Source organism: Idiotropiscis lumnitzeri, chromosome 5, assembly GCF_059441095.1.
Source record: "Idiotropiscis lumnitzeri isolate Australia: NSW breed Sydney's pygmy pipehorse chromosome 5, RoL_Ilum_1.0, whole genome shotgun sequence".
NCBI classification, from domain to species: Eukaryota; Metazoa; Chordata; class Actinopteri; order Syngnathiformes; family Syngnathidae; genus Idiotropiscis; species Idiotropiscis lumnitzeri.
In genome coordinates this window covers 6,993,369-7,015,757 of record NC_142395.1, presented here as the reverse complement: position 1 = coordinate 7,015,757, position 22,389 = coordinate 6,993,369, and the positions used below count along the sequence as shown (strand labels likewise).

The 22,389-nt window shown below is 41.9% G+C and overlaps 2 protein-coding genes across 2 annotated transcripts; one reads left to right on the top strand and one right to left on the bottom strand.

Annotated features, from left to right (window-relative positions):
• The first annotated feature begins 109 nt into the window (after positions 1 to 109).
• On the top strand, positions 110 to 7,825 carry ctsd (cathepsin D). Its single transcript, XM_088295538.1, has 9 exons — positions 110 to 277; positions 910 to 1,066; positions 1,986 to 2,109; positions 2,207 to 2,325; positions 2,417 to 2,616; positions 5,200 to 5,322; positions 5,662 to 5,806; positions 6,905 to 7,003; positions 7,311 to 7,825. Exons 1-9 carry the CDS (start codon positions 216 to 218, stop codon positions 7,470 to 7,472), a joined length of 1,191 nt encoding a protein of 396 aa, XP_088151664.1. The 5' UTR covers positions 110 to 215; the 3' UTR covers positions 7,473 to 7,825.
• A 1,036-nt stretch (positions 7,826 to 8,861) lies between these two features.
• On the bottom strand, positions 8,862 to 21,641 carry cdhr5a (cadherin-related family member 5a). The gene is made up of 14 exons (XM_088295537.1): positions 21,482 to 21,641; positions 19,788 to 19,960; positions 19,493 to 19,555; positions 19,331 to 19,420; positions 19,156 to 19,242; positions 17,486 to 17,590; positions 17,218 to 17,403; positions 16,883 to 16,973; positions 12,894 to 12,991; positions 12,606 to 12,812; positions 11,700 to 11,813; positions 11,540 to 11,606; positions 11,079 to 11,239; positions 8,862 to 9,984 (listed from the first exon to the last, which is right to left on the bottom strand). Exons 1-14 carry the CDS (start codon positions 21,570 to 21,572, stop codon positions 9,400 to 9,402), a joined length of 2,118 nt encoding a protein of 705 aa, XP_088151663.1. The 5' UTR covers positions 21,573 to 21,641; the 3' UTR covers positions 8,862 to 9,399.
• Positions 21,642 to 22,389: the final 748 nt, after the last annotated feature.

Sequence of the window (22,389 nt, the reverse complement as noted above, 5' to 3'; positions counted from 1 at the left end):
TATGAGATATAATGCTCAGAAACCGGGCACCCGTTGCTTACATCCTTCCATTTGGATTATGAACTGCGGATGTTCCCATTGTGTAGCGGAACGCAAACGCAACATGAGCCTCACATGACTTGGTCACCTGATAAAAGTGGGTTGTTTCTTATCTAATCGTCAAAGCGCTCAGTCATTGTTGTTCCTGTAATTTCGCGATTTTCTCAATCACTGCAATGAAGAGTTTTTATCTGTTTCTTTTGTCGGCGTTGCTTCTGGCGAGCGACGCGATTGTTAGGTAAGAAAAATCAAATTCATGCACATTAGAAGTAGAGTAAATTCAAAGTAATTCGATTTAGCCATGTTAGCAATTTTACTTTAAAAAGCGCAAGCCATGCTAAGCAATGTTACTTTAGAAAGCGCAAGGGAAGGGAAACATGTTGGGCACGATATACTTTTTGTTTTGTATGTCTTTTGAAGCTTTTCCTGAGTAATGGTTGTGAATGGTTGAGAAAAGAACCATGGTTTAAAGAGGCCCCCCGTTCTTCCAGCTACAGGGCTCACGTTGGCGTGGCATCGCTACATGCACGGATCATCTTGTGATAATGTTAACTGCTCCGAACACCGTCAGTTGATCGGCAGAATGTGATAGATTAACCCCTAACAGTCCTTCGGAACATTGGTTATATAACAATAATAACAATAACGATCATAATAAACTGCAAGGGCTGCATGTATTGCACTGTCATGTTGAATATTGTGCGTAGATGAGATGTAGGTCAGTAGGTTATAATTTTGCTGTAAATCTTGAATTGCGTATTTACGACAGAGCCTGCTTTCAAAAATGTATACATTTTTATTCACATTTTAGTATTCACATCTTTTGCCGCCAGACTACAAAATGAACAATTTTCTTGTCTTCCGGTGCAGAATTCCCTTAAAGAAGTTCCGCTCAATCAGGCGTGAGTTGACCGACTCCGGAAGAAATGCAGAGGACCTCGTGGCCAGCAAGCACTCTCTCAAGTACAACTTTGGCTTTCCGTCAAGTAGTGAACCCACTCCTGAGACGCTGAAGAACTACCTTGATGTAGGGTTTGTAGGCACCCCTCTCACAAATGCTTTTTCTTTCTGCAGTGTTTGACTGCTAAAATTGAAGCTATGGGAGCGCCACAACAAAGGTTCTTTAGTGTGGCAACACCTTTCCTTGAAATACTTGCCATTTAGGTCTATCTGCAACAGCTGCAGCCTACAATCGGCAAAAATGTTTCTGACAGAAAGGGGAACTTGTGCACGTGATAAATTGCTTTATATGTCACAATTTCAGTCAGCTGACTCAGTGTTGTTTTTATTCTGCTTTACAAATACTTTTACCTCAGTAACCTTCTAAATCCCCAGTCACGCATGTCCCCTCATTAGGGTTATTCAAAATATAATTGTTTGAATGCGCGGTCACAATTGACAGATTTGAATGCCAAAAACCTAATGTAATGACACATGTATTAAGGTTTTGGGTTTGACCCCATGCTGATTGTCTTTGAAAACTTCAAATCCTTTTGTCTCAAATACTAAGTCTTGATGATCTAACGGACATCACAGTCCAAGGAGACAGCGACAAAGGACATGTATAAAGAGGAACATGCGTACTTCTCATTTATTTGACATCTAATCAGTACTTCGCAATGGCATTTTGAAATAACTGTCTGTCACACAAAACAGCTATTTGCGTCAACTAAGGAGTTTCTAGAGAAATCACTTTCATATTAGACATAACTTGGACTGTTTGACCTGAGTCCTCATAACAGTTGTAGACGCCAAGACCTGCAGTCTCATATTACTGATGAGAATAGAACAGACTGACCTACATTTAGTGTGGGATTTGTTGCTAATCGTTCAAAGTACCTTTCTCGCTGAATAGCTGTACAATGATTTCTATTTTGACCAATTCATCATGTACCAGTTCCCAAGATTATTATGTTGTATTATAATAACTCTTATGTTTTCACCAGGCTCAGTATTATGGCGAGATTGGCCTGGGCACCCCGCCTCAGCCCTTCACTGTGGTCTTTGACACTGGTTCCTCCAACTTGTGGGTTCCCTCCATCCACTGTTCCCTTCTTGACATAGCATGCTGTAAGTCATTTCTTGGTGTTAAAAAATAGCAGTCCTCTAAGTTAGGTCGTAACATTACATTCATTGCCCCAAGTAACTTTTCCCTCCTTTTTTGTAGTACTTCACCACAAATACAACTCTGGCAAGTCCAGCACGTACGTGAAGAATGGCACTACCTTTGCAATCCAGTATGGAAGCGGTAGTTTGTCGGGCTACCTCAGTCAGGACACGTGCACCGTAAGCATGATCCATGCAGCTGCATCAAGTAAATGAACATGCAATGGACAAAAATATAATCTTGGGTTTGTATGCTCACTCCTTTTTCCAGATTGGAGATATAGCTGTGGAGAGACAGCTCTTTGGGGAAGCAATAAAGCAACCCGGGGTGGTTTTCATTGCTGCCAAGTTTGACGGAATCCTCGGCATGGCCTATCCACGTATTTCGGTGGATGCCGTGGCGCCGGTCTTTGATAACATCATGAGCCAGAAGAAGGTTGAGAAGAACATATTCTCCTTTTACCTGAACAGGTGAGTAACATATCTGGTGTCTTTGACTGTAACAGGAGGGAACACAACCCTGCTGCAAAGCCATGTTTTTCTGATACAACACAACTCCAGGAAGAGTCCTGCTGGTTCAGAACTTCTTCCATTTACGGATGATGCAGGCCACTGTGCTCATTGAAACCTTCAAAGCAGGGTTTTTTTTTTCTGTACACTTCCCCATATTTGTGCCTCAAGACGATGTCTGAGGTCGACAGCCAAGTCCTGTGATTTCATGCTTGGTTTCTGCTCTGACACACAGTGTCAGGTTTAAATGCCCTGACGCCTTTTGGGAGAGCTTACTGAAATAACTTACTAAATCTAACGGCCGAAATAAAACGCTAGCTGAAAGGCCAGGAGGAACCAGACACTGTTGTTCATTTTCACCGCCGGTGGGGGAAAAGAGTGGGACAGAGAGGCCGCGAGCAGCAGCTCCCCCGCTCGCAGCTGCTCCGTGCGACTCCTCCCTCTCCTCCTTTCACCGGCTCTGCTTTTATTAGCTTGACTCAAGAATCACAAGGAGACAAGAGATTAAAACACAATGAAGGTCTGTTTAGCCTAAACTAATCACCAGAAGATAGTAAAACATCAATAACTAATCACCAGGGACTCCAGCAGGCAGAAAATCACAACTCACGGTGTAAAGGTTACTTTAACTAAACACATCTTCAGGATGGGGTGTGTGTGTGTGTGTGTGTGTGTGTGTGTGTGTGTGTGTGTGTGTGTGTGTGTGTGTGTGTTAAAATAAGAAGTAAGTGTCTATGTGTGTGTGTTTAAGCATTAATAAGTGTAAAAAACATGATTATGAATACACAAACTGATTGCCTATCCTCGGCCCATCTTACACACAGTCACTTGTGGATCACAGTTGTGTGCATTTCCAAATCATGTCCAATCAACTGAATTTATACAGATGGACAATTGAGCTGTTGCATGCTCTCGCCCTTGGAATTTCTGTCAAGTACTTGTTCCTGTCTACTACATGCGGCATATTTGGCGATGCTTGCTGCATGCACTACATGCATGGATGGCTGCTAATTGTGTAAAAAGTGTAATTCGGGAGCTAGCCGATCAAGTGCTGCCACCATGAGTAAAAATACAACCGCTGGTTTTATGGGTGCCCCCTTCTCTCTTCCCACACTGCATGCTCCTGCTTTCACAAGTAGAAAGAAGCGCCTTTCCTCATTGCAACCACCTATGCCCTTTGTCGTCATGGTGATGAACCCCAAGACTTTGGCCTTTTGGTATAGGATGCAGAGTGAGCAATGGCCTTTCTCTCTTTGGGGGGCTGCCCCCTCCAGCTGTCTTAATTCAGAGAGATCTACAAAATAGTGTTCTGTGATTATATCTACCGTATTTTTACGGCCATAAGACATGCTGCATCAAAGGGCGCAACACCAGTTGAGGGTGCTATTTCCATATTTAATGCATATACTAGGCGCGCCGCACTACAAGGCACGAGCTTGCGCTAGCTCAGCTCGCGCTAGTGCTAGCGCTAGTGCTAGCGCGGCCTGCGGTCGCTATAGCCAGCTCGCCAGGATTCAATCTCTTAAGGGATCAGGGCCAGAAGTATCACCCCAAGTCAATGACAGATGTCCTTAAACTAAAAGGAATCACTGCCATTAACACTGACATGGCAATACGTCGACTGGACAACGTCAGGGGAGGGACTTCACTGGTCACCACACTCCTTAGAGTCACGGTTTCAAATCAAAACCAAAAAAACTCAGCATACAAGCAAACAATGAAACAAAGAAATAAGATTAACACAAAACATGTATCTCTCATGCCATCAATATACCCAAAAGAAATAAAAATAACACAAAAAGATTATAGCAATGGCTTCTTGGGAGCCACTCAGACTCAGCCAATCACATGGCTGTTTAGAGAGATGTGCTGTTGTTGTGCTTTGGGCTTTTTGCAGTCTGTTGTCTAAACCTGGGACGTTTCTTGCTTGCAATAACATAAATGATAAGACAGACTACAACATTGTGGACAGCTGCCCTTTTGTCCAGCTTTCTCCTACACCATCACCCAAACACCATAGTCACATAATGTATGAGTCACGGTCAAGTCAAAACATAGATGACTCAGACTTTGACCAGCAGGGTGTGCTGACATGCACTCCAAACAGCCCAATGAGTAAAAGGGCTGATGGTCGAGAGTGATGCTCAGTTCATATAATGGGCGTGTCGCTTGACAAGGCGCCTCATTTGTTTTGGGGAAGATTTGGGACTTTAAAGTGAGCGCTATGGTCCGGAAAATACGGTATTCATCTTTTGTGTATCAGTCAGACATATTAAGAGACCGGAGAAGTCTTTCAAAGTCCTGTAATTATCTTTGCAGCCACCCACTTATGGTGGACTAATAATGGTAGTAAATTTTCTTGACCATGCATCAAGTCTTTTTTTCGGAGCCACATGGCCATCAAGTCTATAAAGTGGACTTGTATGATAGTTTATTATGTGTAGTATTTTCATTGACCTGAATCCTAATATTTACTGCGAGACCTACAAAAGCAAGTAATGAGTTGGGTTTATCTACAATACAGTACATCTTTCTCTGTTTTAGGAATCCTGACACTGAGCCAGGTGGCGAGCTGCTCCTGGGAGGAACTGACCCGAAATACTACAGTGGTGAATTGAGCTATGTCAACATCACCCGCCAAGCTTACTGGCAGATCCGCATGGACTCGTGAGTTTTTAGAGGGGGAAAGTTGTTTTAGTAACACCACAAAAAAGTCTTTCAGCCAATTATGTAGTTTTACAATGTAGTTAGTTTGAATGGAAAAAAACTCTGGTGTGACATTTTCAGATCTCGCCAAACAGAGTAAAGTGTTTAATTTTTCCACGTTATTTACTGGGTAGCACTGTGGCATGCTCTCCCCATGCTTGCGTGGGTTTGCTCTAGGTACTCTGGCTGGCTCCCTTGTCAACTTCATTGAAGACCTTAAATTTTCAGTTGATGTGAATTTGAGGTCTATAAGTGGCATAGAAGATGGTTGCATCTTACTTCCTAATGTGTGCATTTCAGGTTGCAAGTGGGCACCCAGCTGAGCTTATGCAAAGGCGGCTGCGAAGCCATCGTGGACACTGGCACGTCTCTGATCACCGGCCCGGCTGCGGAGGTCAGAGCTCTGCAGAAAGCCATCGGAGCCACTCCACTCATCCAGGGAGAGGTGAGATTGAACCGCAGGCCTCACTAGTCCTCAAATTTTTTTTTTTCCACAAATCCATCCAGTCCAAATTCTGAACATGAAGCAATGAATGCCATTGTCAAATTTTATTTCTAATGATGGCCGAGTACTGATACCAGCACTTCGAAGATGTCTGATTTCTCAACCTATTTGCTTATTATTAAGAGTTTGCAAAAAGGTAGGCGGGATTTACAATCCATTTTTAAAAATGAGTGGTGTGTTGCGTGTATTGTAACATCTTGTGTGTGATTGACCACTGTGATGTGTGTGGAGTGTGCATGCGCTCAATGAGGAGTACGTGTGCGAGCCAAAGACAACGAACGGATGGGTGTTATGTAGAGAATTGAACAGCCACACGTATTTACCTTAGGAATGACAACATAGGAAACCAACCCACTATAACTTGTGGTCTCAGTACTAGCAGAATAAATGGTTCAAGTAGCTAATCTCACTGTGCGTCATTTACAGCATGGCAGAGCATCAAATTTAAAATATAAAAATAACGCAAAGCTAAGAACCCCAGACTATATACTTACCATTTTTCCATTCTTGATGAGTGTCGGTGTCCTGCCCGTGCAATATTTTCGGACTCCTGAGCATTTGACTCGTACATGTATGGTCCAACGAATAATTCCAACAGGCTCCCCTTCAGATACGTTTGAGATTTCGCTTTCTGAGTTAATTTCTGACTGGCCTAATACCCTTTCTATGTTGAGCTCTGCCATGGTTGCCTTGAATGACGTCACACCTCCGGGTTTGTCGCTCTCACTCCATGGAAACAATTAGCTTGTCAAATATATGAAATAAAAAACATGCTTTCATGCTTTATTATTTGTATTAGGTGTAATCACCTTACTTGTGACACAAAAACATTTAATTTGGCATTTTCCGAACTTACTCCACACTAGGTCTTTAAGTACTCAGACTGATATTGGTCTGAAAGTGGTATCGAACGTCCCTAGTAATTTCCGAGTATGACTATGAAATGATAATGTATAATAATTAATATTGGTCTCTATTCTAACACAAATAAGCAGGTGTGTGTCTGACAAATATAAAGCTTTCCCATTTCTGTTGTAGTATATGGTCAACTGTGATAAGATCCCATCACTTCCTGTCATCACTTTCAATGTGGGCGGCAAGTCCTTCAAACTGACTGGAGAACAGTATGTCCTCAAGGTGAGAATGAACATGAACATGTGCATGTGCTATTCTTGTCCAGCAGAGGGCAACCGAGTTTGGCTCTATTACTCAAGAACAATACAACGCTTGAATGAGCATTATGTCACCAAGACACAAACAGTTGCAGCCTTTGTTTCATTTGCCCAAGTCATGAGGGGGCAGCTTTGTTATTCAGAGAGATTACTCTTGTTTTGTTTTTCTCGTTCCTGTTACAAGCTCTCTGCCAACTTTTAGATTCTGGCATGTTTGTCTTAAATGAGCAAAACAGCAGCATAGTCTGACTTTGTCACTTTCTAAATTGCAGGAAAGTCAAGCTGGTAAGACCATTTGTCTGAGCGGCTTCATGGGTCTGGACATCCCTCCCCCAGCGGGTCCCCTGTGGATTCTGGGAGACGTCTTCATCGGCCAGTATTACACGGTGTTTGATCGAGAGAACAACAGGGTTGGCTTTGCTAAAGCCAAATGAGAACAAAATAATATTGTATACACATGGCGGTACAGTGTGAGAAACTCACACTTTGAGAGGCATTAATGTGTGCTGCACAACATTTGTTGCTTTGCAATCAAACATTATTACGCAATAGATTTTGTGTAGAGCTGACATGCACCCGACCGACCAAGTTGAAGATTTCTGTTTTTAGAGGTGATGTACGCACGCTGATTTAAGGAAGAGAAGTGAGTTTGAACTGGTTTTCATTTTCATCAGGGACTTGTTTTGAACTGTAATCTTATTGAATGGATTTTTAGAGGATGGTGACCCAATACTACTGACTAAAGCAGCTTTTTACAGTTGACCGAAATAAACAGTCATAATTGTCATGAGTGTACAATTCTTTCTATGAACATCGTATCAAAGATTTTGCAAGTAGTCATTGTCTTGTGGGGCTACAAACCTGCATGAAATAGTTAACCATATAAAAACATTGCATTTTGAGATTAAGTAATTTGGATTATGAATAATTTTAAGGATTTGGCCAAAATGCAAGAACTAAAAGTTTGAACAAAGGCAATCCAATCGTTTGTCTAAAAGACATCAGCGACCTTTATTTGTAACCAACAATTTGTTCACAGCCATGTTTATATTTACATGCTCAGAAATAGAATAAATTAAAATGTACAAAAGTAGTGGCACTGGGATTAGTAGCAAACATATTCTAAGGTGACTTTTTTTTTTTTTTTTAAATAAGCCCTTCAATTATTTTGGTTCTAAATAAGTCTGTTGTGCCATTTCCATCACCTTAAATTTACTGGGCATTTATTACTACATAGTGAATTAATAATGGAACAAACAATATAGATACACATGCAATATGCCCTCTGTCGTGTGTCTGTGTGAAAACCACTGACACACTAGACTGTGCGTCAATAACTCAGTAGAATGTGAGCTGATTATTATTAAAAATTGGTAACATTTTTACACAGTGTTTCCTTGGCGTGTTAACTCATGCCCGGTGTCCATTTGTACAATTATATCTGTATTATTACAATATCAGGGGTGACCATTGAGTAGATCGTGAGCTACAGATAACTCTTGAAGAGTATCGATAGCTCTCATGGCATAAAAACCATCACTACCAGCCCTCCTGGCAGTGGCTGAGTTAAAAAATAAATAGACTGCCACCTATCATCCATTGTAAAAGTTGTCACTTGATCAACATAAAGGGCAGCCAGTCATACACCTGTTGCATGCCTCAGCGGGCACACATGGGCACCCCCGTTTAAATTTAATTAGGCTTCCCAGTCTTAAGAGGCATGGGAAGAAAAATAGAAACAATATCTAAATCCCAAATATTACATACTTGGATTAAAATGCACTCTTATTCTCTCTAAATGTCGCTCCTTATTGAGACACTTAATTGTAAGATTAAACCAAAACTATCATAATGTGTATTATAAAATCAGTCGTATTTGTTAACATCAAACTCCAATCATGTGCACAGTTTCAAATATTTGTCATACAGCAACCGTGACCACTCTTTAAAACTGCATGTATAATAGGAAAGGCTTTTTTTTTTTATTCTATTATTAAAACAGTTCTGATTGTCTTTTTCTTTTTGCTCTTCCATATGTGACTGTTGTAGTTCAGATTTGTTCACTTGGCAAATGTTAAAACTTCTCCAACTTAAATTGAGCCTGGCCTTTGAGCTGGTATGGTTAGTAGTGTCGTTTTGAGTAGTGGTCGTAAGAAATAGTGGCATTTTATCAGCTCCTGCTAAGAAACTCTATAATCATTACTGTGAACACAAATTCTAAGAAACTCGCGGTAGTAAATTCATACTTTTGGACCCTCGAATCTTTAAGGTTTTTCCAAATGTTGAGTGTCCATGTACTGGACTGTCCAGACCTTGGCTATAAGTATCCAAAGGTGACGCTGACTTGAGCTGGACGTCCTGTCAGCCGTCCCGCTGGTCCAGCCCTTCCTTCTCCTTCTCTGAGGTGGTGCAACTATTGTCCTGTTCAGCTCCTGGATCCGTAGTGGAGCTTTCCTGTCCATCATCTGATTCTGTGCTTGGGGCAGCAGGGTCTTTGACTATTCCATCCATCACCAACTCCCCTTCCAGCTCCTCCTGCGTCTCTTCCTCCACCCGACCCACAGTGTCCGGGATAATCTCCACCTCAATGTCTGAAGAGTCCTCGATCTCCTTGAACCACACAGTCTTCTGCCCCTCCTTCCTCCTTTGCTTGGCCAGCATGGACCTTGAGCTGTAATCATCGCCATCTCCTCTACCCCTCCTGGAGGGTCTTACTGAGGGACTCCCTTTGGGGGCATGGTTAGTGAAGACACCGCAGGACGAACAGTGGCGGTTGCGTCTCCCCAAAGGCATGACTCGGCCCCCGGGGAAGGTGCTACGTCTGGGAAGGGCGTTCTTCCAGTGGCCGCGGCTTCCATCTGCCTCATTCTGGAAGCCGTCATTGTTGTACTGCAGGGAGTCTCTGTGGCCCCTATTTGGCTGCTCCGACTTCAAGCAATCCAAGCACTAGAACCAAGAATAGAAAATAATGAAATAAGGCATGAAACTGACTTTCAATAGGATGATGATGGTTTTGTAGAGTTTCATCATGTTACCATATTTCATCACAGAATGATGTTTCGAGTGTCGTGATAAATATTCATCGAAAAGGCAACGTGAGGTGCAAGGAAAATGTACGTTTTTTTTCCCCTGCTGGCTAAACTCACCGCTTGAAGACTCCTCTGTTTTGGCACACATGATGGATGTCAGTGTGTCTGAACATTTTGCCGCACAGAATATGTATGAAAAAACGAAACATCAGGCCAGCAATAGCAGAATTAATACATTTAGGAGTAAGAGTCATACAATCCGTTGGTCGATACTTTCATGATTCTTATCGTATCCCTCCAAACACTAACTTGAATGGGACTTTAATGGTTGACAGTCATTGAGTCATTCCTTGCTATCAGAGCCTTCTCCGTCTCCATGAAAAGACTTTTGGCATTTTACAATAAATAAAAGGCTTATTTTGAAAACATTTTATCATAAATTGTGGTCGTCCTTCTTTCATAAACATACTGTAAATTAATGCCTGTAAAATGAGATTCAGTAACTAACGTGTGTTTTTCGACCAGATGTCTCATCAAAAATATAATATCATATAACAGGGATGTGACTGGAAAATAAATATTGAGAAAAGATTTCTCCTGGTATTGTTTTTTTTAATAACACAAAAACCTGGCATTTAAACAGGGGAGTGTAGACTTTCACCTCTCTACATGAGTTGTGACGTATAAACATTCAACCCACATTTTCCATGATGGAGCCTGAATTACATTGTTTCCAGGTTGTGTTTTTTTAAACAAATGTTGATTTGATTCATTTTACGATGCATTACTATAGTTTATTAACACCAAAGAGAGCTGTCTTGCACCTAGGATAAGAGCAATGTGCCATTTTCTATGTTCAATTTCAACAAGAACTAAAAAAAGAAAATGTGTTGGATGAACAGAAACATGAACTTAATTTAATAAATAATAAATGTGGTCTAAGAAGTGCGTGTTTCCTTATGTGCTCTGTAAAATTACTTGACAAGAGATTTTACAGCTCAAAACACTGACCTCACATATTTTGTCCATTCTGGAGTTGCCCTTCCATAATCGGGAAATCAAGAAGCCAATCACAATGAGACAGAGGACCAGCAAAGCTGCCATGACCAGCCCGAGGAGTGCCATGTCACCCGCACGGTAGCCAACATTTGAAGGGGATGGCATGGCATCGGCTGTAGAGAACAAGCCAGTTGCAATTTTAAGTGAAGTTTGCATACACATCCTACATATTCACAAAGGATTTTGACCTTCATTTTTAAAAAATTTTTTTTGGAAGGCCAAAATCTTTTTTTTTTGCTTAAGCACGCCGTATTTTACACAGTAGCACAAGGCTACACGATAAACAAAGGTGTCTGGATATTTTCAAATTTTATTTTTTTGTCCCTCCATTGGCAATATATGTTGCAGTCCGAGCCAATTTTTTTGTTATGATTGTGAACTATAGGCGGTATACGATGTTCTGATGTTCCTACCAGGTATAACCTGAACAGAGAGGGCAGCTGTACCAAATTCTCCCGTTGTTGTATCCACTGCCCTAAGCTGATTCCAAGTGGGGGAAAACACGTTAACATTCAAGAAGAGTCAAAATATTTTGGCATCTATTGTTGCTTTGCTTGTAAACATGATATTCACCTGTAAAGCAAATGACTCTGTCTTGACAACTCTCTTCAGAATCACAAACCCATCTGAGGTCACGTTGACGTAACTGCTGTACTGCACCTCATATTTTACGTCTGGATTCGCACCCTGAGATACAGGAGAACATTTAAGTCTGATTATCGATATTTTTGGAAACAGATCCAAATGCCACTGTTGCTGTTTATTACCCTTGTAAACAGTTGCTAAGGAACATCTATTTGTGGGAGGAGCAGCAGAGGTGAATATATGAGGTTTGCGCTCATCAAAAATTTGCCAACTGTTCTCTGGCAGAGCCAAGCAGCGTATTTTGCTGTTGACTCTTTTTGGGTGGATTGGATGATTGAATTAAAAAAAAAAAAAAAAAAACATGACAGATTTCCAATTTAACCTGCCTCGCACACTGCTGCAGGATGGCAACCAGTTCTTGGGCATTATGGGAAAGTTGTCCTTTTGCACATTTGCACGAGCCCTATCCTGATCAGTATAATGTGGCATGCCGATTCTTGAAGCAGATACAGTAGCAGGGCCCCTTCTCAACTGGTGGTACCAGAAGCGCAAAACTAGAGTAAATGGCAATAGAAAAATAAGCATGGGGTGAAAAGATTGGGTCAAATTTTCATTGGCACAACCCTCATACCCTTCTCTGCTGCTCAACCCAATTATGTGCTTTGTGTTTTATAAATACATTTGAGTTGAGTCATTGAAGCAGCAGAATTAGACAACAATGAAGTGTTTTGTACCATTTTAAATCTTTCTGAATAATCTTCTAATTGGCTAACATGATTACAATACAATATAATACAACTTTATTTATCTAGCGCATTTCACGAAAATAATAGTTAAATAAAACCAAAATTCTCCACTCAAAATCCTCTCCTTCATTAGAAGTGAAGAACTTACGCCGGCAAAGTCCTCATCTCGCGCTCGAACTCTAAAGGGTCTGTTGCTAGTGCGGTCCCTGAGGATCATGCTCTCAGGTATAGAGTTGCTGTAGATAAAGCCTTCATAACGCTCCTTCTCAAAGTGAGGAGGGTTTCTGCTCTTCTTCGTAACATCAAAGGTCACTTGCGTCACCGCAAACTGATCCCGGTTGGTCACTTGTGACGCCTGAGTGTGTTGAAATTGAAAATAAAAAGACTTGAATAACAAGATGCAAACAATATATTACCCGATCCAATGTTGGATTACCAAAACAGTGAGTGTTATTGGGCCCACGATATCGGCAGCTTTAGTCATGCTGATATTCCCTGTGTCCTCGTCTATCTGGAATACATTTCCTTCATTCCCTGCATTGGCAAGAAAATTTAAAACGTAAATTATTTGATCCACACTCATGAATATCATTCAACATCAGCAACACAATATACAGTATCTGTATCAACAAGCATTGAGAAGCTATGACTTCATTAGGAACACTACTCATGAAAACAGGCTATTCATGCAGATGAACTAATTCTTTGGATATTCCTGTAATTAATCACAACTCGCCGTTCTTTTTATTTATTTACCATTCTTAACTAATTTTTGCACTTTGCTGTGTATATTTCAGATGCATCTGTGAAAATCACATTTCCATTTTGCCCGAGAAATTTTTCACTAAAGTTGAGATTTGGGCATTTTATTGGTTACAGATCTTAAAATTTGTAGTGTTGAACTTATTTTTGGCTGTTTTTCCCACTTGCGGTATTTTGTTTTGGAAAAGTTAAAAATTTAAACAATTCACAAACAAAAACAAAAAGTGTTGTTTGTTCAGCGAAGCCCAGGAGGGAAGACATTAATGGTCTAACAGACACAATTACAGACTACATTAATTTCTACATGGAGAACACCATTCCCACCAGGACAGTAAGATGTTTCTCCAACAACAAACCCTGGATCACACCAGACATTAAAGCTCTCCTGAAGGAGAAAAAGAGGGCTTTTGTGTTAGGCGACAAGGAGGAGCTGAAGAGAGTGCAACGTCAGCTGAGAAGGAGGATCAGAGAGGGGAAAAAGGCCAACAGGATGCGGATGGAGGAACAGCTTCAGAATAATAATGCCAGGGACGTCTGGAGGGGCCTGAAGACCATCTCAGGCCGTGGACAACCAAAGACCCAGAAGGGGGGGGGGACCTTCAGTGGGCAAATGAGTTGAACCTATTTATCAATAGGATTGATCAGATGCCTGCCCCTGCTTAGTCTCCCCTGCTGCAACCCCCACGTACCCCTCCTGCCGCTGCGAACGAGACTCTCTCTCCCCCTCTCTCTCCTCCCTTATCTTCCCTCTTCCCCCCACAGGCTTCAGTTCCCAGCCAGATCAGACAACCACCACTTCCTCCTGCTCAGCCTCGTTCCTCACAACATCTCAGGTGAAGAACCAGCTGAGGAAGATGAAGGTGAGGAAGGCAGCGGGTCCAGATGGGATTAGCTCCCAGCTCCTCAACTCCTGCGAAGACCAGCTGTGTGGAATCGTCCAGCTTATGTTCAACCTGAGCCTGAAGCTGGGCAGAGTCCCCCAGCTGTGGAAAACATCCTGCCTGGTTCCGGTTCCAAAGACACCCCATCCGAAGGAGCTCAACAACTTCAGACCAGTGGCGCTGACGTCTCATCTGATGAAGACCCTGGAGAGACTGGTCCTCGTCCATCTGCGCCCCCTGGTGAGCTCTTCGATGGACCCACTCCAGTTTGCATACAAGCCTGGCATCAGTGTGGATGATGCCATCATCTACCTGCTCCACACTTCACTCTCCCACCTAGAGAAGGCGGGGAGCACTGTGAGGATCATGTTCTTTGATTTCTCCAGTGCTTTCAACAACAAACAAGCTGGAGCAGGCGGGAGTGAACCACCACTGCATCACATGGATCCACGACTACCTCACAAACCGGCCACAGTATGCAAGAACACAGAACTGTGTGTCTGACGTGCTCCTCTGCAGCACGAGAGCGCCGCAGGGACCTGCTCTGGCTCCCTTCCTGTTCACCCTCTACACCTCGGACTACAAATACAATTCCACAACCTGTCACCTGCAGAGGTTCTCTGATGACTCTGCGATTGTCTGCCTCATTACTGACGGAGACGATCGGGAGTACTGAGGGGTTGCGCAGGGTTTTGTGGACTGGTGTCAGCAGAACCGCCTCCAAATCCACGCTGGGAAATCCAAAGAGCTGGTGGTGGATTTTTGCAAGCGTCGGCACTCTCCACTTGCACCGGTGAATATCCAGGAAACGGACGTTGAGAAGGTCTTAACTTACAAGTACCTGGGTGTTCATCTGAACAATAAACTGGACTGGAGCGACAACACAGACACTCTCTATAGGTAGGGTCAGAGCAGACTCTTCCTACTTAGGAGGCTGAGGTCCTTTGGCGTTCGGGGCTCACTCCTCAGGAACTTCTATGACTCCGTGGTTTCACCGGTCATTTTCTATGGAGTGGTCTCCTGGGCAGGAGGCATCTCGGGGGCGGGACAAAAAGTGACTGGACAAACTAGTGAGGAGGACCAGCTCTGTCCTGGGCTGCTCCCTGGACTCTGTGGACTCAGTGGGGGGCAGGAGGATGACGGCAAAGCTGTCATCAATGCTAAACAACCCAGCCCACCGACTCAATGACACTCTTAGAACACTCCACAGCTCCTTCAGTGATAGACTGTTACACCTTTGCTGTGTGAGGGAGCGATTTTGTTTCTCCTTCCTGACGGCTGCTGTCAGACTTTTAAACAAGAACATTAGGTCAGGCCTACAAACGGGAGGGCTATAGTGCAATTTTGCAGTCCTAGGATGTAATACGCACTACTACTGTACTTTATCCAATGGTGTACTTAAATATTGACCAATGATGTTTTTTGTTTACCATTACAGGACTTTTATCATTGCAATATTTTCTATCATTCAGTGTTTTTTGTTTTTTTTTATCATTGTTTCTATTGATTTCTCCTCTGTACCATGGATAGACATTAGGAGTGTTTCCTTACGCGTGTATATGTTGTGAGACGTAAATGTGTATATACATTTGTGTATATACGTATATACTGTGTATATTTGCATGCTTTTTCTGAATGTCTGCTGCTAATGTTATACATTAACGGCTACATTACGCCGCCACCTCTGTGTGATCTATATCTTTGCTGCTGTAACACTGCAAATTTCCCCATTGTGGGACTATTTAAGGATATATTTATCTCTATCTTTATCTTTTGCATAAATTTCATTAGTTTATAGAATAATTTTAAAAAAGCCATTCAAGCAAAGTTAGCTTTCACTTTTTCACATAACTCATTTCATACACAAGGTTACTTAATGTGATTGAGGAATGAACCGACAACCTCCAGATTCTGAGACGGCTGCTCTCCACCTGAGCAATGGCTCTACAACTTGGGTTGAATAGATTGCTGGTATCTCCAAAAGGAAGCCAAAAATGATGTTGCTTTGGAGGTAGGATTCCGAGGTTTGCACCTGACACTAATAATATACTAACGAACCGTAGCAGTGGCATGGCTCATGTGTAGAGTGGCTACCTCCCAACCTTGCAGTTAAGGATTTGATCGTCTACCGGAGGGGTCCTCAATCCGGTTCCTTGAGGGCCAGTGTCCTGCCTGTTTTCCATCTCTCCTTGCTGCAACACACCTGATTCAAATGATCAGATAACCAGCATGGTCGGCAGAAGCTAGATAACGATCCTGATCATTTGAATCAGGTGTGTTGCAGCAGGGTGGGATGGTAAACAGCCACGACACCGGCCCTCGAGGAACAGGATTGAAGACCCCTGCGATAGAGTCTTGAGCTACTTTGTGTATGTAATATGTGTACATAATTTAAAGCGGGTTCAACCTTTGAGTGACTTTTTAAATTTAACAAACTTGTAAAATGTACTCAAAAACTCTTATCAAATTTACTTAGAATTTCTGAGTGAAAAATCCCTCTCTAGGATTTTTCAAGTAAATATCACTCATCATTTTTGACAGTGTACACCATATTTCCTGTGTTTTGTGTACTGTCTTAAAAACAAACTGAAATCACACTAAAAATCTAATCTGTGAACTTTAAACCTGTATACAGTATTATATCATTCCTCATTAGCTGCTTGCGAAATGTGCCCCCTGTCTATAAAACTTCGAGACACTCTCAAGAATCATGTCCAAACAGTCGAAGGCAGTGGTGCGTAAGAAAACATCAATAAATCACAAATGTTTGGTAAATGCGCACCTCTTAAAATCCGGTAGCTGATCTGTTCGCTCCTATTCTTGTCTCCATCTTTTGCAAAAACTGGCCCAGGTTCCAGCGTCAGTGGGCCTTCCTGTTGATTCAAATCATACTCTCATTCAACAGCACACCGTTGTTTTAATTGCCCTGGGATAAAAATCTTGCATTTGTGTCGGCATCAATTTAAACTAGGTACAAAATCATTTTCAACACATGACTGTGAAAACATGGTGAAACAAAGTGCATGTGTGCATGCACCTTTGTACATTTTATATTTGGACGCTTCTTCTGTTCCCCAGCTTTAAAAGGACCATGCCATCATCATGCTGTGGACTCACCTCCTTCTCCGTTAAATTGACCTTGCCTCTATAACCAGTGCTCACACAGAGCTTGGCAAGCCCTAAATTAGTCCTTAAACAAGGCTGAAACCAGGGCGGCCGGTTATCTACGTCTTTGATATGCACTGTGATGGTGGCCACGGATGTGAAGAAGGGCTCATTGGAGGCTGAACCATTGAATGTGTCCTGGAAGGTTTTCAACATCAAAGGTCACAGTAAAGACTTGATCTAGAATTCTTAGGAGTATTGCTGTGATACTGCACTGTACCTGTACGTGTAAAACCAGTGAGATTTTCTGAATGACATCGTAGTCTATAACACTTTTAACAAGTAATTTTGGACTGTTGATGTTCTCCAGCCGGAAGTATTTATCCTAATTTAACAGAGAAGAGAAAAGAACATTTAGGCACAGTGAAAGACTTCAACAATAGCCACTAACACAAGTCAAATGAAAACACTGAACCCTTCATATATTTGCCAATTCATTTGCAAATGATTACAAATCTGATGAATATTTTCTTTTGAAATAGGTAATACATCCATTCATATATATATTAGAGCACATGTGTCAAACTCAAGGCCCGGGGGCCAGATTTGGCCCGTGTCCTCATTTTATTTGGCCCGCATAGGGCAAATCATGCGTGTCAACTTGATGTTTCTAGCACATTTTGTCCACTTTTAACAATATTGAGATATGAGATGTTGCCATTTATTTGTTACCAATCCTCCCCTTTTGAAATAAATGGAAGAATTGTTGAACAAAAAATTATTGACTGGCTTCTGATTTTAAAACTGTCTTCCTTCAATTTGTTGTGCGTATGCGATAACATGAGGTGATCATACATTTATATGAGTTCACAGTCATAACGGCCCTCTGAGGGAAACTCTAACTATGATGTGCCCAGCCACAAAAATGAGTTTGACACTTTTGGCAAGAGTCAGAGTACGACCAGGGCCAGTTGCCAGTCAAACATAGGGGCCAATCACCAGTTACTCTCCCATTCACACCCAAGGTTGACTATATGAAGGGGCACAAGGACGCAATGCCCCCTCAAACAAAGGCCTAGTCCCATCAAATCACATCCACACTTGCTTCTTTGCAGCGTTCTCTCAAGCTCCACAGCGGCAGGTACAACCAGCTCCTCCGCTATGGTGAACACTGTAAGGTGTAGCTGGCTTGCAAAGCAGTAAAATAGCTGCTTGTCATAGTCACCGTGGACTTATAGCCGTAGTCCATTTTGTGTTCTCTTGAAAATGTATCTCCAAATCTCCAAGTGCCTACTTCACTTTGCAAATGTGCTTCCACTGTGTCGCGACTCGAACACGCAAAAAGCAAACCATAATCAAAGGTAATGAGAGAAGCTGCTTTGATTGGTCATATAGAAGTTAGCTATGACCATTCCCACAGCGGTGCAACACTCCCTCTTGCAGATCCACCAACCACAGGCTTTGCCCTCATGCATGAATGCCTCAAACTGGTCCTGTTCACAGGACAGTTTTCAGGCAGATCATAAAAGTAGATACTCCATTCAGAATAAAGGGTCAAACAGAAGACCCACTATGCTATCATGCGACAATAAGTAGTTGCAACAGCAAGTCACTTGTATGATTTGGCACAGTTTTTGTGCAGGATGCCCACTGCCCACTCATTTTTAAATCTGGGATTAGAAACGATCTGGAATTGAACCATTTACTACACCAGCAGTACTCTACCATGCTGCCTGTAATACATCTGGATAGTTCTAAAATTATTGTCACAAGCAGTTGCCTAGTAGATTAAATGTTTGGATTGCATTATTGTATATGATCTGTTTGAGCTATTGTTTTATCAGTCATGTCTTTACAGATATTTGTCCAACATGAGTGTCACCATTTTCTCATGATCAGAAAAATTCTACTTACTTCAAAAAGTAGTACCAGTATTATTAATAGTCTTACCATGGCAGACTCTAAGCGATAATATAGTGGTTCTGAATCAGCATCAGTAGCTTCTATCAGTCCAACACTGGAATTGACAGGAGTCAGCTGGAAAGCCCAAAAGTCCATAATTCACAATCACATCCAACATGAACGGAATGATAAATTAAGAATGTCCAATGTCTCCACTGCTCACCTCATTGACTTCCAGAATGTAGTTATTCTGAGCAAAGTTTGGAGGGTTATCGTTTATATTTTCCACCAATACTTCAACAGACTCATTGACCTTACATGAAGCAAAATGATGATTAATTCATGAAGTGCGACTGTGATGTGTATGAGGTGATATTGTACTCACAGATTTGGAGCCTGGTCTGCTGCATTGTACCCACACCACCAGAGCTGCTCTGTTGGGTAAAGCCTGCCAAACATTTATCCATTCGAATATAATGGAAGTAGTCTTATAAATACTGTTATTTGGGTCTATTATCAGTAAATCATTAAAAATGCATGAAATACACAGTTTTATGTTTGATTATGTCTTGTATGTTATTTCATATGTGACATAATATTTAACAAACACACTGCACATAAAATACCTATATGGTACTGCAAAATATAACCCTCAATAGAGTGTTTTGGAAGTTAATTACCTCATAGTCCAGTTCTTTCTTCACCATCAGGGCTTTACCTTTCAGGTAAAACATTTCTTCAGGGTTCGTCACAAGTGTCAGTGTTACGTCACTACCAGAGCTTATTTTTACCACCTGGAGGTCAGCAGTGCTGTTCTCAGGAACAGGCACTGGCCCAGCAGGCACTGTGCAAACTGAGAGAGGTGTGACAAATCAGATTTTGCACCTATCAAGGTCTGGTGACACAATTTTTAATTTGGTTAGCGTTACAAGTTTGAGAAGTGAAATCCTGCAACATGTTCTGTAGTTAATATTGCTGCAACTATTGTTAACATTGTCAAAAATAAGAGAGAAAGTAATGTGTCATTTATTGGACTTTGGTCGCAGGCCACCAACTGGACATTCTGCTTGCATAGCAATTAAACCCTGACTTCAACCTTTTCATCAAAAAGACAAGTCAGCAACACCCGCAAGTCAGAGAGGGAAAATGATCATAGTCAAGGCCTGAAAAGCCATCTTCAGAGAGAAAAATCTGATTTCGTCATGGAGGACTAGAAAGTATAAAAAACAAGTTTGGTTATTTTTATTATTATGTCACTTTTTGTATATAAAATTGAACCTCTGAAAATGTTCAAGAACGGTCAATGCCATATGTTTGTGTTTATCCAAATATTACAAGTACATTATTTTCTAAATAATTCTGGATCTAATTTAAAATACAATATCCATCCATCTTCTGTACTGCTTCTCCTCACTAGGGTCGCGGGGTGCGGAACCTATCCCAGCTATCTTCAGGCAGTAGGCGGGGGACACCCTGAACTGGTTGCCAGCCAATTGCAGGGCACACAGAGACGAACAACCATCCGCACTCACACTCATACCTAGGGGCAATTTATAGTGTTCAATCGACCTGCCATGCATATTTTTGGAATGTGGGAGGAAACCAGAGTACACAGAGGAAACCCACGCAGGTACGGGGAGAACATGCAAACTCCACACAGGATGGCCGGAGCCGGGATTGAACCCACGCCTGATGTTGTCTCTCACTGCGAGGCCATCGTGCTAACCAGTTGGCCACTGTGCCGCCGAAAATACAATATTGATTGTGGGAAAAAAATTAATAATAATAATAATAATGACGCTAACGGATTAAAAAAAATAACTCAACAAGTTAAGAGCTCAACACAATGCTGCTGGCTAAAAATGCTCACTGCTTTGGTGTCAAGTGTAATGCTTTCTAACATAGTGGTCTGGTGTTCGTGTTTCGTAAAGCGTTTTGTCAAAGCTGAAGCTGCTGTGAAAGTGCTAAATTTAGATGAATTGTATTATATTGTAGACTGTCGTTCAAATAACAATGAGTTGTATGATTTTTGTTAGAATTCTAAGTGATACATGGAAGTTCTAAGCATAAAGTAAACTTTTCAAATTGTAAAATGATTTGAAAACTTCCATATCTAGTGTTTGCCAACCTACAGGACAAGATCAAAAGTTATGACTTGGACACCAGGCAAAAGATGTTCAAAGGATGTGTTGATTCTTACTGGTTTGTTTTTGTAGTTTGGCTAATTAATTTTCTGATGCCTGCAAGCGAAAGAGGATTGGCAGCACTGCAAAGGCTGAAAACACTGACTCTCTGTCTCAGCAGCCTGATCAACATCCTTCTGCCGTCACTAGCAACAGATGAAGTCCTCAGTAGAGATAAGAGCACTACTTACGCCTTTGAGCAGAACCAAATGTACAAAAGCAGAGGGTGATGATGTAGCTCAAAATGACAATCACAGGTTGGCGTTTCCATTTTTGATCCATGTCCTGATTTGTGGGGCAGCAACAGTTGAAGACACAACGAGGATGAGGAGCCCGTGGTACCAGCTGGTACTCCACATAATGCCCTGTCTGTGCTGCCTGGCGAGTGGGAGTCAACTACAGTTGCGATGTTTGTGACTTCATCTTACGGGTACATATCGCGTTATGTGGCTGCCAGCAGAGGCCTCCCACAGAAATACTTGCATCTGTTTTAACTGCTTTGTTTGGAATGGTGGTGCCGCTGCACTCTGGGGGAAACCCAACAAGTGGAATTTTAACAGAGGGAAACATTTTTTCTCGTTTCCTCTGTATCAAGGGGTCCGAAATTGTTGAACTGTTGCTGGCATGTGTCAGTCTTCTAGGTGCAAGTAAGCAGTTGGGATTGGGAAAAGATATATCAAGACACAACATTTTTTTTAAACAATGTTTTGAAACTGCCATGCAATTGGCAGACGACCAGTCCAGGGTGTACCATGCGTCTCGTATCTCGCCGAAGTCAGGGAGGACATAAGCATGAAAGAAAATGGATGTTTTGAAAGCACCGTTGGTGTTTTATGTACATTCAATTCAAAGGCAGGTCAAGTTCTCTCAATGTACTCACTTACCTGTGGGTTGTTCATGTGAGGTCAGAAATCATGTTATGGATGGTGGATGAGTTCGATTGATTATGTAGAAAAATAGACAGATTTTTCAATCTTAAAAAGGTCATCTTAATTCCATTGCCTGGAGACTGCCATTTTACTTTTAACATGCAAACGACCCTTGCAAGGAGTGCTCACCTCCAAGTAGTGTAGTGTGGATGACCCAATACCTGGCCCGG

What these genes read in the sequence shown, in the direction of transcription:
- cdhr5a (XM_088295537.1), bottom strand. Translation starts at nt 21,572, where the DNA reads ATGGATCAAAAATGGAAACGCCAACCTGTGATTGTCATTTTGAGCTAC. An exon ending in ATTTGGTTCTGCTCAAAGGC is followed by an intron (nt 19,961 to 21,481) that starts GTAAGTAGTGCT and finishes CACCTCTCTCAG; the next exon opens with TTTGCACAGTGCCTGCTGGG. An exon ending in GAATGGACAAAATATGTGAG is followed by an intron (nt 9,985 to 11,078) that starts GTCAGTGTTTTG and finishes TCTTGGTTCTAG; the next exon opens with TGCTTGGATTGCTTGAAGTC.
- ctsd (XM_088295538.1), top strand. Translation starts at nt 216, where the DNA reads ATGAAGAGTTTTTATCTGTTTCTTTTGTCGGCGTTGCTTCTGGCGAGC. An exon ending in GCGAGCGACGCGATTGTTAG is followed by an intron (nt 278 to 909) that starts GTAAGAAAAATC and finishes CTTCCGGTGCAG; the next exon opens with AATTCCCTTAAAGAAGTTCC. An exon ending in CGCTGAAGAACTACCTTGAT is followed by an intron (nt 1,067 to 1,985) that starts GTAGGGTTTGTA and finishes TGTTTTCACCAG; the next exon opens with GCTCAGTATTATGGCGAGAT.